At 47.4% G+C, this 15589-nt stretch overlaps 1 protein-coding gene across 7 annotated transcripts in view; it reads left to right on the forward strand.

Moving 5' to 3' along the window:
• PAX5 (paired box 5) overlaps positions 1-15589 on the forward strand; it is a 156020-nt gene that overhangs the window by 68483 nt on the left and 71948 nt on the right. The window contains exon 7 of one of the 7 annotated variants that reach the window (XM_041004431.1): positions 15322-15378. The exons of the other annotated variants lie outside the window; for them this stretch is intronic. Coding sequence (XP_040860365.1) covers positions 15322-15378 — 57 coding nt within the window. The remainder of the gene's footprint in view (positions 1-15321; positions 15379-15589) is intronic. 7 annotated transcript variants of the gene reach the window in all.

Consider the following 15589-nt stretch of genomic DNA (forward strand, 5'->3'; position numbering starts at 1 on the left):
AATAAATAGATCCTATTTTTTTTTAAAAGCAAATGAGCTATAAAATGATTAAAGGCACAAAAAAGCTGGAAATTTTTATGAAAGATTAAAATGTCATAAACAAGGAAGAAACAGACAAATAAAAAAAAAGAAATTTTCTAGAAATAGGAATTATAGCCATCAGATTTTAAAAATTCAATTGACAGGTTAAATACAAGGGAAGACACAGCTGAATAGATGGCTAGTGATATGGGAGACAGAGTGAAGACATTTCAGAAACGTACAATAGATAACTCAAGAAGGTAACAGATAAAAGAAAATGTCATGACAAAGCCCACTGTACATACAGCAGTTGACCTATAAAAATGAAATAGAAAAGTGAGAGGTTTGTGTGTGTATGCAGAACTCTGTCTTTTAAATTATATATACATGTATGTGTATTATTCACACATACAAACACATTACATGCAATTTCATGTATACATATTATGTTATATGTATGCCTATATGTATATTGTATATTTAATATGTACACATATAGGCATACATGTGTATTTTATATATATATATAATTTGAAAGGCAGAGTTAGAGAGGGGAGGAAAGAGAATGCTGCAATAGCTGCTGTTAGAACAAGCTAAAGCCAAGAGCCAGGAGCTTCTTCTGGGTCTTGTGCGTGGGTGCAGGGGCCACCTTCCACTGCACTCCCAGGCACCTTAGCAGGAAGCTGGATCAGAAGTGGGGCAGCTGGGACTTGGCCAGCAACTGCACGGGATACTGGTGCTGCAGATGCTGTACAGATCACCTGCTAGCCCTAAGAAGCAGTGGCTATGAACTTTATGGAGCAGAACTTTTTGTAAGGCATAGATCATTAGCTCAGAAAAGCAAACTAAGTCCCAAGAAAGTGAAAGGAGCAACAGCACATGAATTTCTAGGCAGAACTGTAGAGAAACTGAAGAACAATGAAGACCAATAGATTTGCAAAAGCAACACGACCCATATTCCGCATCAGGGGAAGTCAGAAGACAAAGAGGATACCTCTCAGTGCTTTGCGACTGACAGTCCGCCTGTGCTCTGGCGACCATTTCATGAAGAAGGCAGCTGCAGACATTTCCAGATTCAAGAAAAGTTTGCCAGTCGCAGATTCTTGCTGTCCTGCTGCATAGTGTACCTAAGGAAGCCAGAGCACTTCCTGCTTCAGCTGTGATAGGCGGAGAGCCTGGCCGCTGTGTTCCCATCTTGGCATCAAGAAACAGAGCTGAACAAATGGAGAAGCAACACAGTTTTCTTTTTCTTCTTCTTTTTAAAAAAGATTTATTTATTTTATTAGAAAGGCAGATGTACAGAGAGGAGGAGAGACAGAGAGGAAGATCTTCCGTCCGATGGTTCACTCCCCAAGTGGCTGCAGTGGCCAGTGCTGCGCTGATCCGAAGCCAGGAGCCAGGAACTTCTTTCTGGGTCTCCCACGTGGGTGCAGGGTCCCAAGGCTTTGGGCCATCCTCTACTGCTTTCCTAGGCCATAAGCAGGGAGCTGGATGGGAAGTGGAGCTGCTGGGATTAGAACTGGCACCCATATGGGGTCCTGGTACGTGCAAGGCAAGGACCTTAACCATTACACTATCATACTGGGCCCAGTTTTCTTGATCCAGCAGAGACTTGAGGCTATGGACAAATAGCTATTGCGAAGGCCTTAGAGATACTAGGATTGCAAGAGATATAACCAAGACTTGCTGGATTAATGCCAGACTTCCCATCAAGGGCCAGTTTATTTCTGTTGGCATTACTCAAAACATCATGTGCAGCTTTCAGCAGAAATTTAGGCTAGAAAAAAAAAAACAGAAGAAAAAAAGGGAGCCTCAGAACCAGACTTAGATATGATGCAGATTTCAGACTTTTTGGACAGAGAATTAAAAATAACTAATTAATATGCTAGCAGCTCTAATTGGGGAAAAAACAAGAGACACCAACAAAGAAGTTAAAGGAAATTGTAGAAATAAAAAGCACAGTGGTGGAAGTAAAGATGCCATTGATGGGCTTGTCAGTACCCTGGATATACCTGGACCCTGGACGTTCGCTATTTGCAAATTAATGAGTTTGCAACAAAAAGTCTCTCAACTGAAAGGTAAAACAAAAATAAAACAACAAAAATAAAAACCAAAAAACAAAAATAGCAACAACAAAAAAACCTAAAAATCTTGACAACATCTAAGAACTGTGGGATAATTTTTCAATTTAATTTTTAAAAAAGATTTACTTTTTTTTTTTATAGAGTTACAGAATGGGGACGAGAAAGAGATATTTTCCATTTTCTGGTTCATTCACCAGAGCTAGGCCAGACCCAAAACAGAAGCTTCATCCCATCTCCCATGTGGACGCAGGGGCCCACGCACTTGGGCCATCCTCTGCTGCTTTCCTGGACTGTTAGCAGGGAGATGGATCAGAATGTGCAGTAGCCGGGACATGAACTGGAGCGCTTGTGGGATATCAGCATCTCAGGCTGCAGCTTTCCCTGCTAGTCCACAACGCTGGTTCCCTGCAGTGTTTGAAGAGGTGTAGTCCATGTGTAATTAGAATCCCAGATGAAAAGAAAAAGGAATATTAGAAGTATTAATGATCACATTTTTCCCACAGTTAATGGTAGTTATTAAACCAAAGACAAAGGAAACTCAGGGAATGTCCAGCAGGATAAATATCAAATGCCCACATCTAGGGCATTTGAGAACCCAAGATCCAGGAAAAATGTTAAATGAGGCTGGAGGTTTATAGAAGAACAAGGATAAAATTTCTTGTCAGAAACCAGGCAAACAAGGAGAGAGTGGTGGGGAATATTTAAAATGTTGAAGGAAGAAACCCACTGACCTGGAATTTAAATCCGAAGAAATGGTCCTTCAGAGTGAAGGGAAAAGTGAAGGAAAATAAAGACTTTTCTCAGTCAACTAAAACTGAGAAAATTCATCCCCGGCAGAACTGGCTTGTGAGATGGTTAAGATGACACCGCCCAGGAGGAAAGTGGTGCTGGTCAGAAAGAAGTCTTAAAGGAATACTGAAGCAATGAAGTCTTTGCTCTTCTTACGTTATCTAGAAGGTTGAGGTTGACTGTGGAGGCCAGCACTGTGGTGAGTGAGTTAAGCCTCTGCCTGCGCTGCTGACACCCCATGTCAGAGTGCTGGTTCAAGTCCAGGCTGCTCCGTTTGACTCCAGCTTCCTACCAGTGTGCCTGGGAAGTGGACAGAAGGTGGTGCAAGCAGATGAGCCTTTGCCGTCTGTACAGGAGATCAGGTTGGAGCTGTGGCTTGGCCTGGACTTGGCTTATAGGGCCATTTGGGACAACAAATCAATGGATGCAAGAATCTCTCTCTGTTTTTCTGTATCTTTCTCTTGCTCCCCTATTTTCTCTCTCTCTCCCTTCCTTTCTTTGTCTCTCTGCTATTTAAGCAAATAAATCTTTAAAAATAAAAGGTAACTATGTGGATCATAGTAACAACGCACGGGGTGCTGATTAATACAGACCAGCAACAGTGCTCAAGGCACAGAAAGGAGGCATTGGGGAAACGGAAAGGATGTACGCCATAGGTAGAGAAGAATGTCATTTGAGGTGGGGGGAGGTTTAGATGAGCTAGAGATGTATATTGTGAGCGCTAAGGAAGGTCTTGAAAGATTGAAAAAAAGAAGTATTTTTAAAATGCTAACGGAAGAGTTAAAGTGGAGGGTGTTGGGCATTTAGCCTAGTGGTTAACAAGTCCCCCCATGCTGGGTTACCTAGGTTTGATACTTTGTTCCAGATCCGACATCTGCCTAGCTTCCTGCTGATGCAGGCCCTGCGCACAGTGGTGACAGCTTAGGTAACTGGATTCCTTCCACTTGCTGGGAGGACTGGATTGAGTTCCTGTCTCCTGGCTTTGGCTTGGCTCAGTCCCATTCACCCTTTTCATTTGTTTCTCTCAAATAAGTAAAAAGTAAATAAAGAAAAGAAAGAGTAGGAAAATATAAACAAATGCAGCAGATAGAAAAATTAAAAATATAATAGATATATTTTATTTTTGAGAGGCAGAGCCTGAGAAAGTGAGAGATAGAAATCTTCCATTCACTGGTTCATTCTACAAATGGCTACAGTGCTTTGGTGGAACCATGCTGAAGCCAGGAGCCTGGAGCTCCATCTGAGTTTCCATGTGGGTGGCAGGAGAGCCCAACCACTTGGGCCACTCTCCACTATCTTCCCGGTGCATCAGCAGCGAGCTGGATTGGAAGTGGAGCAGCCTGTGCTTGAACTTCAGCTCATATGAGCTGCCAGTGTCTCAGGTAGCAGCTTAACTCACTGAACCACGGCACCAGCTACAACATAACAGACATTATCCCAACCCTATCAATAATCACTACTCATGGGTAACAGGGATTTTCAGAACATATAGAAACCATAAAGTTCAATGTTAGAGTGGTTGGCCTATGTTGAACATCCTAGATTCTTTCATTGCTAAGGAGGATAGGTTTGTTGCTGGGTTAGGATGGAGGTAAGCACAGCAAGGGTAGCTATCAAAGGCATAGTAATAGAATATGTAACTTCTGGGCCTGGCACGATAGCATAGTGGTTAAAGTCCTCGCCTTGCACACACCAGGATCCCATATGGGCACCGGTTCTAATCCCGGTGGCCCCTCTTCCCATCTTGCTCCCTGCATGTGGCTTAGGAAAGCAGTGGAGCTTGGCCCAAAGCCTTGGAACTCTGCACCCGCGTGGGAGACCTGGAAGAGCTCCTGGCTCCTGGCTTCGGATCGGCGCAGCACTGGCCACTGCAGCCACTTGGGGAGTGAACCATTGGACGGAAGATCTTCTTCTCTGTCTCTCTTCCTCTCTGTATATCTGCGTTTCTGATAAAAATAAATAAATCTTAAAAAAAAAAGAATACATAACTTCCAAACCAGAGGAACCAAAAAGAGATTTTTAGACTACACAATGAGTCCAATAGGAAGTAGGGAGAAGAGGGAATTAAATAAGAGAAAAAAAAAGCCACAGTAAATTAGAAATACAAATAACATAGCTAGTAAAGAGTAAAACGAGAATATTTGAGTAGTCACAATCCATAGAAATAGACCAAATTTACAAAATAGTAAGAGGAAATGTAAGATAACTGAAACCCATGCTGTTTGAAGGAATTAAGACAAAACAATACTGAAAAGTTGCAAAGAATGAGAGGAAAATATGAACCAGGCAATGCTAACAAAAAAAAAAGGGGGAAATAATAGTATCATCACTATCAGACAAAATAAACTGTATATCCCAAGCATTCTCAGAGACAGAAATAATCATTACATAGTAACAATACCAATTTATAGAGAGAACAATCTTAAACATGTATGTACCTTGTAATGATTTCAAAATATTTTAAGCGAAAACTGTCAGTGATAAACAAATTCTGAGATTTTAACACCTTTTTCTTGTTGGTAGATAGACCAAGCTGGCGAAAATTGGCAGGGATATTTGTAAGATTTGCACAGCATGATTAATAAGCTTAGTAAAAGAGACCTATGAAAGAGCAGCAGAGAGCATGTAAGCTTTTCAAACACAGAAGGAGCGCTTACAAGGACTTACTGCATTGCTTGTGAAGCAAGTCTCAGCAATAATAAAAATCAGTGTCATAAAAATCTGTATTATAGGCCATGTTCTTTGCTCACAGCACGATAAAAATTGATAGTCCAAAGCAAAACTATGACCTCCAGATCTCTGTAAAGTTAAAAAAAAAAACCTTTTGGAAAAAAAAAATACGTCCAAAAAATCCTAATGGAATTGAGAAAGTTTTAAAACTGAACAACCCGAGAGCCTTCCCCATGTATCAAAATTTGTGCAGTGAAGCTAACTTAGAGGAAAAGGTGAATTAAATGCACTTGTTAAAGAAGATAAAAGGTTAGTAAGTTACGCATGCAGCTCAAAAAATTAGAAAAGGAGCAGCAAATTTTAATAAACAAAGGCACAAGTAACAGTGTGCTGCAAGTAGTTTAGACAACAGGACTCACACCAAATAAACACGGAACATTCTTCCTCATCCTTGCCCGGTCTGTGTCCTCAGGGGCCAGTGTTGGCAAGGGAAAGAACTTCCAGACTCATGCTCTAAAAACAGCACCGGGTAAAATAGTTAGAGCTCTGATGGTTCCGTGGAAAAGCTGAGCTCTGGAAGTGGATCTGTGGTTTCATAAGCCACAATGACTTCATAGTCACTGGGTCGTATTTCCTAAAACTGAGGCACACCTGCCGCTGTGTGATCTGTGTAGGGGGCTTGGCCTCTCTAAGCTGTGGGTTTGCCATCCCCTGTGCCCTACAAAGGGGTCAGGATGTGGCTCCTGTGGATAGGTGCTGGCCAGACATGCTTCATTATTCTCTGTATCTGCAGGGGCGGTTCGGATGACACTCAGGGCTTCTGCTCCTGCATGGCTTATGGTCTTGGGGGCAGTAGAAGAGGCTGCCAGATCAGTGAGAAAGGTAAAGAGGTGGAGCATAGGCTTGGAGTCAGGTGCAGGTGTGTTCTGGGGCAGGTGGAGTGGTTCCAGGCAACTGGAGTATGAGGGGTCATAAGGGTATAGGTCAGAAACTTTGGAAAACCTGTTTTTTAAAAAAATATATAAAGATTTGTTTTATTTTTATTGGAAAGGTAGAGGAGGAAAGACAGAAATCTGCAGTTTCACTGGTTCACTCCCCAAGTGGCCACGATGGCTGGAGCTGAGCCAATCCGAAGCCAGGAGCCAGGAGCTTCTCCCATGTGGGTGCAGGGTCCCAAAGCTTTGGGCCATCCCCCGCTGCTTTCCCAGGCCACAGGCAGGGAGCTGGATGGGAAATAGAGCAGCTGGGACGCAAACCAGTGCCCATATGGATCTTGGCGTTTGCAAGGTGAGGATTTAGCCATTGAGTCATCATGCCAGGACCCATGTTTTTCTTTCTTCAAGTTTATTTTGGAGCGTGTGTGTGTGTGTGTGTGTGTGTTTATGACTAACAACATAAGGGCCTTGGGGATTACACACACAGAATGTAGTGAAATGTATGCAGTATATGGATAGTATGTACAGTGAGATACTTTGAAACATTTAACCCTCAGAACAAACCCTTCCATGTAGGCATTTATCTTCCTTATTTAAAAAAAAAGGCTAGGCAGGGGTGCGTGCTTAGCCTAGCCTCAGCCTTGCTTTACCCTGCTTCAGCAGGGGTGTTCAAGATGCTGGCTGAGATTAGCATATCCTTCGTCAGAGTTCCTGACTCCGGCTGAGGCAGACCACAGGAGGCTGTAGTGATGGGTCAAGTGAGTGACTTCCTGACGCCCACGAGGGCATCCTGGGTGGAGTGCCTGGCATCTGGCTTTGGCACCCAGAATGTTGCAGGCATTTGGAGAAGAGTCAGGGGAGAGAGCTCTTTCTCTGCCTCTCAAATTAAGAAAAATAATGTGGGGACTGGCACGGTAGCGTGGTATGTTAAGCCTATCCCTGCCTTGTTGGCATCCCACATGGTTGCTAGTTTGAGTCCCAGCTGCTTGACTTCCAATCCAGTTCTCTTACATCCTGGGAGAGCAGTGAGGAATGGCTGAAGTCCTTGAGGCCTTGTCCCCATGGGGAGACCCACAAGAAACTTCGCTCCTGGGTTTTGGAGCAACTTGCGGGATTATACTTGATCAGATTTAAAGCTGTTGCATTACATTTGTCTGGCAAGACATACACACTTGGGGATCTTTGAGTCTGAGGATTGGCAGTAGGGGTAAGGGGGCCTCATCAGGAACTGCCAGGAAGCAGGAAGAAGCATGGCATCCCTTGGGACACCTTTTAGAAACAGGTGCTTTTATTGATATGGTTCTTCTTATGCAATTCGTTTATGAACACAATCTGGGGGCTGAATTGCAACACATGGAAACACATCTGGAGAAGCCCTCTGCTCTTGTGCCCCAGACAGCCCCAGAAATCCTTTGGCTGAGCTGGAGAATACATGTGTGAGACTTGGGAAAAGTAACCTCGGGTGTTAGTCCCAGGCATGGGTGACAAGTTGTTGAAAGGTGGGTGTGTTATACTGCAGAGATTTTGAAATCCATGTGTGGCTTTTCATAATTCTTCATCTTCTGTGACTTTTTTTTTTTTAAAGCTCTCTGGAATGCTGTGGTGCAGCAGGTGGTGAGGGTGGAGAAGCACGGTGGGCAGTGAGCAGGGTGGGGGCTTTCAGAGTCTGGGGTCTATCTATTACTAGAGAAGTTGCCTCGAATGTCTCCTGTGGCTGACCCCTAGCTCACCATCAAATTCTAAATAATCTTCAACTGCAGATGGGCCAGAAATTCTGCCACCTGTCTCCTGCACCTGCCTTCCTCTTCAACTGCCCAGCAGTCAGTACACTGGCCCTGGGCTGCGGGCCATGCGACCCACGTTACCTTGGAGCTTAGTTGTGGGGCTGACATTGGCCATTAGCTCCTGTAATGGGGCGGATTTAGGGTCGGACTCTGGAGTTTCCCACCTGGGAGGGGCCAAGGTTCTGGCTGGTTCTATGGAGGTTTACTTGCCCAGTGCTGGAATCTGAAGTCCATTGCTTTGATTTCATTTTTAGTTTAAAGATTCATTTATTTATTTACTTGAAACAGTTACAGAGAGTGCTCCTGCATCCACTGTTTCATTCCCCAGTTGGCCACAATGGCCAGCGTGGAAACAGGCCAAAGCCAGGATCTTCTTTAGTGTCTCCCATGAGGGTGGCAGGGCGCCAAGCACCTGAGCCATCTTCTGCTTTCCCAAATGAGTAAGCAGGGGGCAGGATCGGACGAGGAGCAGCCAGGAACTGAATCAGTGCTCATATGGGGTGCTGGCTTCACAGGGGGCAGCTTTATATACTACGCCACAGCACCAGCAACAACTGGTTGTATTTGTGGATCTGCAACTGGCTCCTGGTAGCAGCTCTCTGATTCAAAAATACGAGCTGGCACTGGAGCCGCTGGAGATGAACTCAGGAATTGGGAGCAGCATCTGCCAATTCACTCCTCAAATGGCCACAAAGGCAGTTACTGGGCCATGTCAAAGCCAGGAGCTTCTTCTGGGTCTCCTATGTGTGTTCAGGGTTTCAAGCACTTGGGCCATCCTCCAGTGCTTTCCCAAGCCACAAGCAGAGAGCTGGATGGGAAGTGGAATATCTAGGACTTGAACCAGTACCCATATGGGATGCCAGCACCACAGGCGGAGTCTTCATCCGCTAGGCTACAGTGCCAGCCCTGAAATGCAGAGTTTGTTATTGGATGACTGGATTGGCCCTTTGCTGTGCTTTCTTCAGCACTTTCATAGTGTTCCGGTGCCCTGGTGAAGGGAGCAGCATGTGTTGGACATCAAGGGATGGAACTTTATGCTTTTAAAGTCTCAGTGACACAGCAGTGCTGTCTGTAACTTGCCTCTGCCTTCTCCTGGAGAGCAGCCGGAGCAGCAGGCTGCCTCCCACGCCCACCCACTGTGCCTGCTCCCCCTCTCTGCTTTTCTTCCTTTTGCTCCTTTTTTTTTTTTTTACACAGCTGTGAAGTCCCAATATGATCGATGTTGATAGTTTATGAATTTCATGTACTGAGTGCTAGTCACTTGGCCTGCACCATTGCACGGGATGCCTTGGCAGCCCTGGACAGCAGGTGCCATGGCTAGTTTTGCTCTGTAGTGAGACCGGGAGCGGGGAGGCTGTGGGTCTGAGATGGGAGGAGCTAGGAGTCTAATGAATGTAGGTGTCTACTGCAGGCGCAGCAGCTGTCCCCGCCTCCGCTGGGGCTGTTCCTTCTCTCACCTCATAGGCACCTTACTGTATGCTAGAGACTTCAGTGGCTTGTCCCTCCTGTTGCTCACCAGGCCCGCGGTGCCAGCGCTTCTGGGCCCAGGGCCTGCCTTTGCTGTGCTTCTGTCTGTTCCCTTCCACTGTGGCTGGTTTCTGCGGCTCTTCTTGTCGCTTCACAGCCTGGGCCTAGAATCTTGTCGTCTCTCAGGATGTTTTCTGCACCGTTGCTGGGTAACAGGCACACTGAGGGTGCCAGAAGAACCAAAATCACTGTTTTCATGGGATTCTTGCCTCCTGCTGAAAGACTTCCTCTGTTCCTTCCACCCCCTCGGGGCACCTTGGGGTTGCGGCTGTGGGTCCAGGGGAGGTCCACGGGTTGCTCCCCGTGGCTTGGGCGTGATTTACCGCGCCTAGTTGTGCCACATGTCTTTAAAATTACAGTGCCCATTTCCTGCTGAAATAATTTCCACAAAGACTGGCTCCTATTACCGCAAGAGGCGTGCAGACGTCATGATTTATTATTATTTATGGTCCCAAGGCCTTGTTTATGCAAGACGGGTTAGGTGCGTGCGATAGAAATGCCATTATGCAAATGACATTGAATGTCCTTACTGCGCCTAAATAATTTTTGTGTTGGACGATTAAACCTCATCTGTTATTGATATGGGCTGCAGCCGGGCTATTACAGAGTCCCAACAGTACTTACTCCCAGTAATGGGAAAATTGAGAGAGAGAGACCCACACAATTGCCTCAAGTGGGCCGTGATGGCCTGGAAGGAACAGAACATCTCCAAGGCCCGAGCGTGGGGCACTGCTGATTCCTCGGAATAAATAAGGGAGCCAGCGCCGGGTGATAAATTAAGTCCGGGTTTGAGTGGGTGCCTGGCAGGATTTGCAGTCGTCCCGCCTCGTGATTTAGCTGTTTGATTTAGCCAGGGGGACCAGGCCCTGTGCCGAGGGAACTGACAACTTGGGGAGGCGCGGATAGCAGAGAGGGTGGTTGTGAAGTCTCCAACATCAACATGGGGCATCCAATCTGCTGGCCGGCACATGGGCTGCTGAGGGATGCCTCCCGCACACACCCACTGAGCCTCCCCTCTCTCCTCTGCTCCCTCTCGCTCCTCTGTTTTTTTTTTTTTTTTTGACACAGCTGTGAAGTCCCATTTTGATCAGTGTTGATAGCTTATGAATTCCAAAATTGACAAAATTTACAGAAAAATGAGGATAATCCATCTTCCTTAGCAGGCTGTCAGGAGCTGGCCATACTTCATAATCTCCAATTACAGATGCTATTTTCCGACATTTACATGCAGATATTAGAACCAAATGAAAATGAGAAACAAAGAGAGAATGGAAACACAGCTATTTATATGTATAAATGACAAACAGGTACATTGGAGACATTTAGATTGGATTTGGGGTCCCTTTAGGAGGCCAGAGAGAGAGCGTTGAGCACGCAGGGTTTCAGAACGCAGCAGAGAGACACGTGGCCTTGACAGGCTGCCTGTGGTCTGGTGGTTTGGGCTGAAAATGGACCAGCCCTGCTCAAACAGCTGAGGACACCTGACTGCAGGTGGAGACTCAGGTCGGGCATTCCCAGGGTTTTCAGAGGTCTCTGGCGGCTTGCCCATGGGATCATTACAAAATCACCATGCAGTCCACAAATACGTCACAAGAGGGTTTAGAATTTTCCATAAGACAAACACATATACGCACCAAGCCACTGGAGTCAGGTGCTTTTTTTCCCTCCCCTTCAAGGCAAATTTCCCAAAGTTGGCACAATGAAGTGGTGGGTATCTGAGTGGGTTCTAGAAACTACTGCTGCTTGTGAGAAGGGCTCCGGCCAGGTTTGCAGGGATGATGCACATCTTCCCCTTTAAAATGAGATATAATTAACAAAATTAATAAGGAAAGAAAGGGGTTCTAATCCCGACTTCCCCCTCTTCCTTCCCTGGGGCAGGTTGGGGACACTGATGTATCTGGGAGGGGGAGGGTGGAGTAGGAGAAGGCTGTAAAATGAAATGCTCTTCCCATAAAATTGCCGGGGAGAACAGGCTTGTTACCCTCGCAGCTGTATGTGGCACTGGCTTCTGGACAACAGGGACATTAATTAGCACCGCTTTGGTGGAAGCTCTCCCAACCATGTCCGATGGCGTGATTTTTCTCTTTGTAAGCCTGACATGGGGTGGCAGCGACAAACCTGCTTACATTTTCCTTCCCTGTGACTGTCACACCCAACTTTTCTTTGATCTGGGAGATCCAACCTCTCTCTCACTTGGTAATGGACCTGAGCCAGGCACTATTTACCTGGGGGTGGCCATTGGGCAGGGAGAGGCCGTGTTGTTGGACCAGAGGGCAGAGGGATGGATGGAGAGGGCTGGATGCCGCGAGGTGGGCGGACATCCCAGTCAGTAGCCTTTGGCTTGAAGGCTTTTGTTTGCTTGTGGGAAGCCTGTTTCTTGCCAGCAGCGTTTATATTATTGGAAGTTTGATTTGTGGGAGAGGGATGGAGGAAATACAATCAAGTTAATGTATGTGTGTGTACAAGGGAGCCAAGGGGATGGTTAGAACTCCAGCTCAAACCAAGGCTTCAGGAGACGTGTGCTCGTCTCTGCTTCCAGTCTCCAGGCGCACGGCTGGCTTGTTAAACTAAATTGTAGGGAGTAGCGCCAACAATGGTTATTGCGTTTCACTGCCAGGTGTGAACTGTAAGGTTCATGGAAGTTGCATGCAACCGCAAAATGCAAACATATTTCTGTCATTAAGAGCAGAGGCTCTGAAGTCAAGTGAACCTCTGAAACGGCAGGGAAGCAGAAATGCCACTATTTGGGGCGGTGCTGGTTTCCTTGCCATTCTTAGCATCAGCTGATATCTGGGCTCACCCGTGGAAGCAAAAGCCAAAGTTTCCAGACTTTTCCCTTTCGTCTCTCCTCTTTCCAAAAGCCAGGAAGTCACATTTAGTGAAGAACGGAGAGCAGTGGGGCTAGTGTTGTGAGTAGTGGGTTAAGCCACTGCCTCTGACACCAGCATCCAATCTTGACACCAGTTCAAGTTCTGGCTGCTCTACTTCTGATCTAACTCCCTGCCTATGTGCCTGGGAAAGCAATGGAGGGTGGCACAAGTGCTTCACCCCTTGCACCCACAAGGGAGACTGGGAAGATGCTCCTGGATTGTGGCCATGTGGGAAGTGAATCAACAGAAGGAATATTTCTTTCCTCCACTCTCCCTCCTTTCCAACACACAACTCCTCCCCCAACTACTCTGCCTTGCAAATACATTAGGAATTATATATTTTAAAAAGTGGACAGAGAGAGCTTGAACAGGAAATCAGATGCCTGATTGTTCCTTAACAGGGCTGACAGTGTCACAGGCTTGTTTTCTCTATTGTTTCCCACCGATGTCAAGAGTAATGGTCAATGTTGGACACTCAAGCCCAGCCGTCTGCTGAGTTTATCATACCAGAGATTTCAGTTTAAAATTACAAAAATAAAATGGACAATGTGCACGGTTGAACTAAGCTGGAGGCACCTCCAATAAGAGGTGATGGCTCTTGCAGCAGGGTTTGATGGGGTGGATGGACAAGGGCTGGAGGTGTGAAAGGGGCAGTGCCCTTGGGGTTGAGGGCTGCTGCGTCAGACATTAAGGTCCAGAGCAGGTATATCTTGTGAAGAGGTCCTGAGTCAAGTCAATGGAGGATGTCCCTTGCCTATCAGCTGGTGTTTGCCCTGCTGGATGCCAGCTCAGCTTAGAGTCATGGGGAAAAAACCTCAAACTTTGCAATGGGACAGCACCTGGATCGAATGTCCTGCCCTGCAACCTGCTCCGTGCTCTGGACCTCAGTGCTCTCTGCAGTGTGACGGGTGGACAGCAATGACCTGGAGGTGATTGGGCCTCGAGTTCCACTGCTTGGGTTTTTGGACATGTTCTTTTGGTTCCTTGTGTTTCGCCGATGTCCTGTATAAAAGGAGAGAGTTGTGGCTGTAGGGTTGCTACACGGAGCACGCGAATCATGCATTTTAGTACTCATTTCTGTTCCCAGGGTGTGGCAGGCATCCAGTAAATGCAGGACACACTGACTGGGACAGAGGTGCCCTCCCAGCTGCACCCCAGAGCCCTGCATTTCCCGTGAAGGCCTGGCTAGCTGGGCTTTGAGCCCCAGAAAAAGTACCCAGAAGCTTGGTGACAGGAGGCCTGCAGGGACAGGGCTTGCTCTGTCTTGCAGTGAACATTCCGGGGCTTCTGCAAGCTTCCATGAAATTCTGTATGTGACCTGCGAGCATTAGATCACAGTTAGCCTCCCCGGCCCCTCAAACTTCTGTGAACCCTAACATCTGGGGTCCTTCAAAATTCTCTAAGAGTCCAGGAGGCAAGAAAAGGGATCTGAGTCACTCCTTGCTGTAGGTGTCTGACTGTGGCTTCCTCTTCACGGAGCCTGTCTTGGGGTTGGGCAACAGGGGGCCTCGCAGGCTGGGCATGGGATGGAGGAGGGAAGGCTTTGCAGACCTCTTCCGGGAAGGTTCTGGATGCCGCCAGATCCGGCCAGGTTCTGGGTGAACCGAGAGGGTGGTGGGCACATCCTTGGTGCTTCCCAGGGAGCAAGCACAGCTTTGTGTCTCTGGGTGACCCCGGGAAGCACCCTGGTGTACTTGGCACAGCCAGGCCGGTCGTGCCTGTCCCTGTTCATTTTCATTTGGCTTCACAGGCGTTTACATGACATCTGTTCTGAGTTGGGCACTGGGCCAGGAGCTGCCGCTCACAGGCGAGAGCCGTGTAGTCCTGCCCTCAGGAAAGCTCATGCTCTGTTGGATGCTGAGGACCGATAACAGTACAGTACACACGTGGGATTAACCCCATGACAGGGATAGGGACCCTTGGCTGTTGTGGGAACCTGGAGGAGGGGAAATCAGGGGGTGCTTCCTGGAGGAGGAAGCCCCTTGAGAATCCTTGACAGTTCTTCACCAACAGCTGCACTTCTGCAAGCGTGCTTCATGGTGCCTCTGTTCAGTAAGCAGGTTTCTCTCCTTGCACATCTGATTAATCATTTGCTTTTGTAGAGAATACGCTAACCCCTTGTTTCCGTTGTTACTTCTTTAAAAAAAAATCTAACTCTGTAACTCACTTCACAATGAAGAGTGAATCTCTCCTTTGATCAGTGACAGGGGCTGTGGTCAGCAGTGGCACGGGACTTGAGATGATGTGATAGCCTCTGTCAGTTGGAGGAACAGAGGGTGGGGAGGGGAGAGGCTTGGGGCCAGGTCCCTGACTGCCTCAATCCTGCAGACTGCTCTGTGTGCTCCAGCCAGGCCCGAGAGCTTGCCTTGCCTAGGCCAGCTTCCGCCCTGCTTTGGGTAGGTGCGGTGATGAACAGGTCTGGTCCTTTAGGATGGTAGTGGTCAGCCTGGCTCTGGCTTGGCTTCTCAGGGCTACCAGAGGCTGGGAGGTGACCTGGCAGGGTCTTAGAAGCCTGCAGGCTGGAGGCGGCCACCTGCAGCCTCACCCTTCCCTGTGCTGCCTCACCCCTCCCTGTGCTGCCTCGCTCCCTGCTGTCTTCCTTCTCACGTGTCTGTTTCTTCTCTCCTCCATGCTATGGCAGTGGTGCCCCGTGCTGATGAGACAATACTTGGTGCAGCCCCAGGCAGTCCTTTTCCAGGTAATTTCCTAGGGTCCCAAATGCCGCCCCGAGGCCTTAGTGAGGATCCCGTGGATCCCACGGCCCCTCCTGTCGCTCTGTTTACCGAGCGCTTCCCCATCTTCACCCCTCTAGATCCTCCCTGCCACCTGCTTAGGACTGGAAGGAGGACCCAGAGAGCCAAAGCTACCTAAGCAAGGAAGGGACAGAACCCTAAGAGCTCCAGGCGGTC

The sequence above is a fragment of the Ochotona curzoniae genome, unplaced genomic scaffold, assembly GCF_017591425.1.
Source record: "Ochotona curzoniae isolate NIBS_2020 unplaced genomic scaffold, NIBS_Ocur_1.0 scaffold_3208, whole genome shotgun sequence".
Taxonomy (NCBI): Eukaryota; Metazoa; Chordata; class Mammalia; order Lagomorpha; family Ochotonidae; genus Ochotona; species Ochotona curzoniae.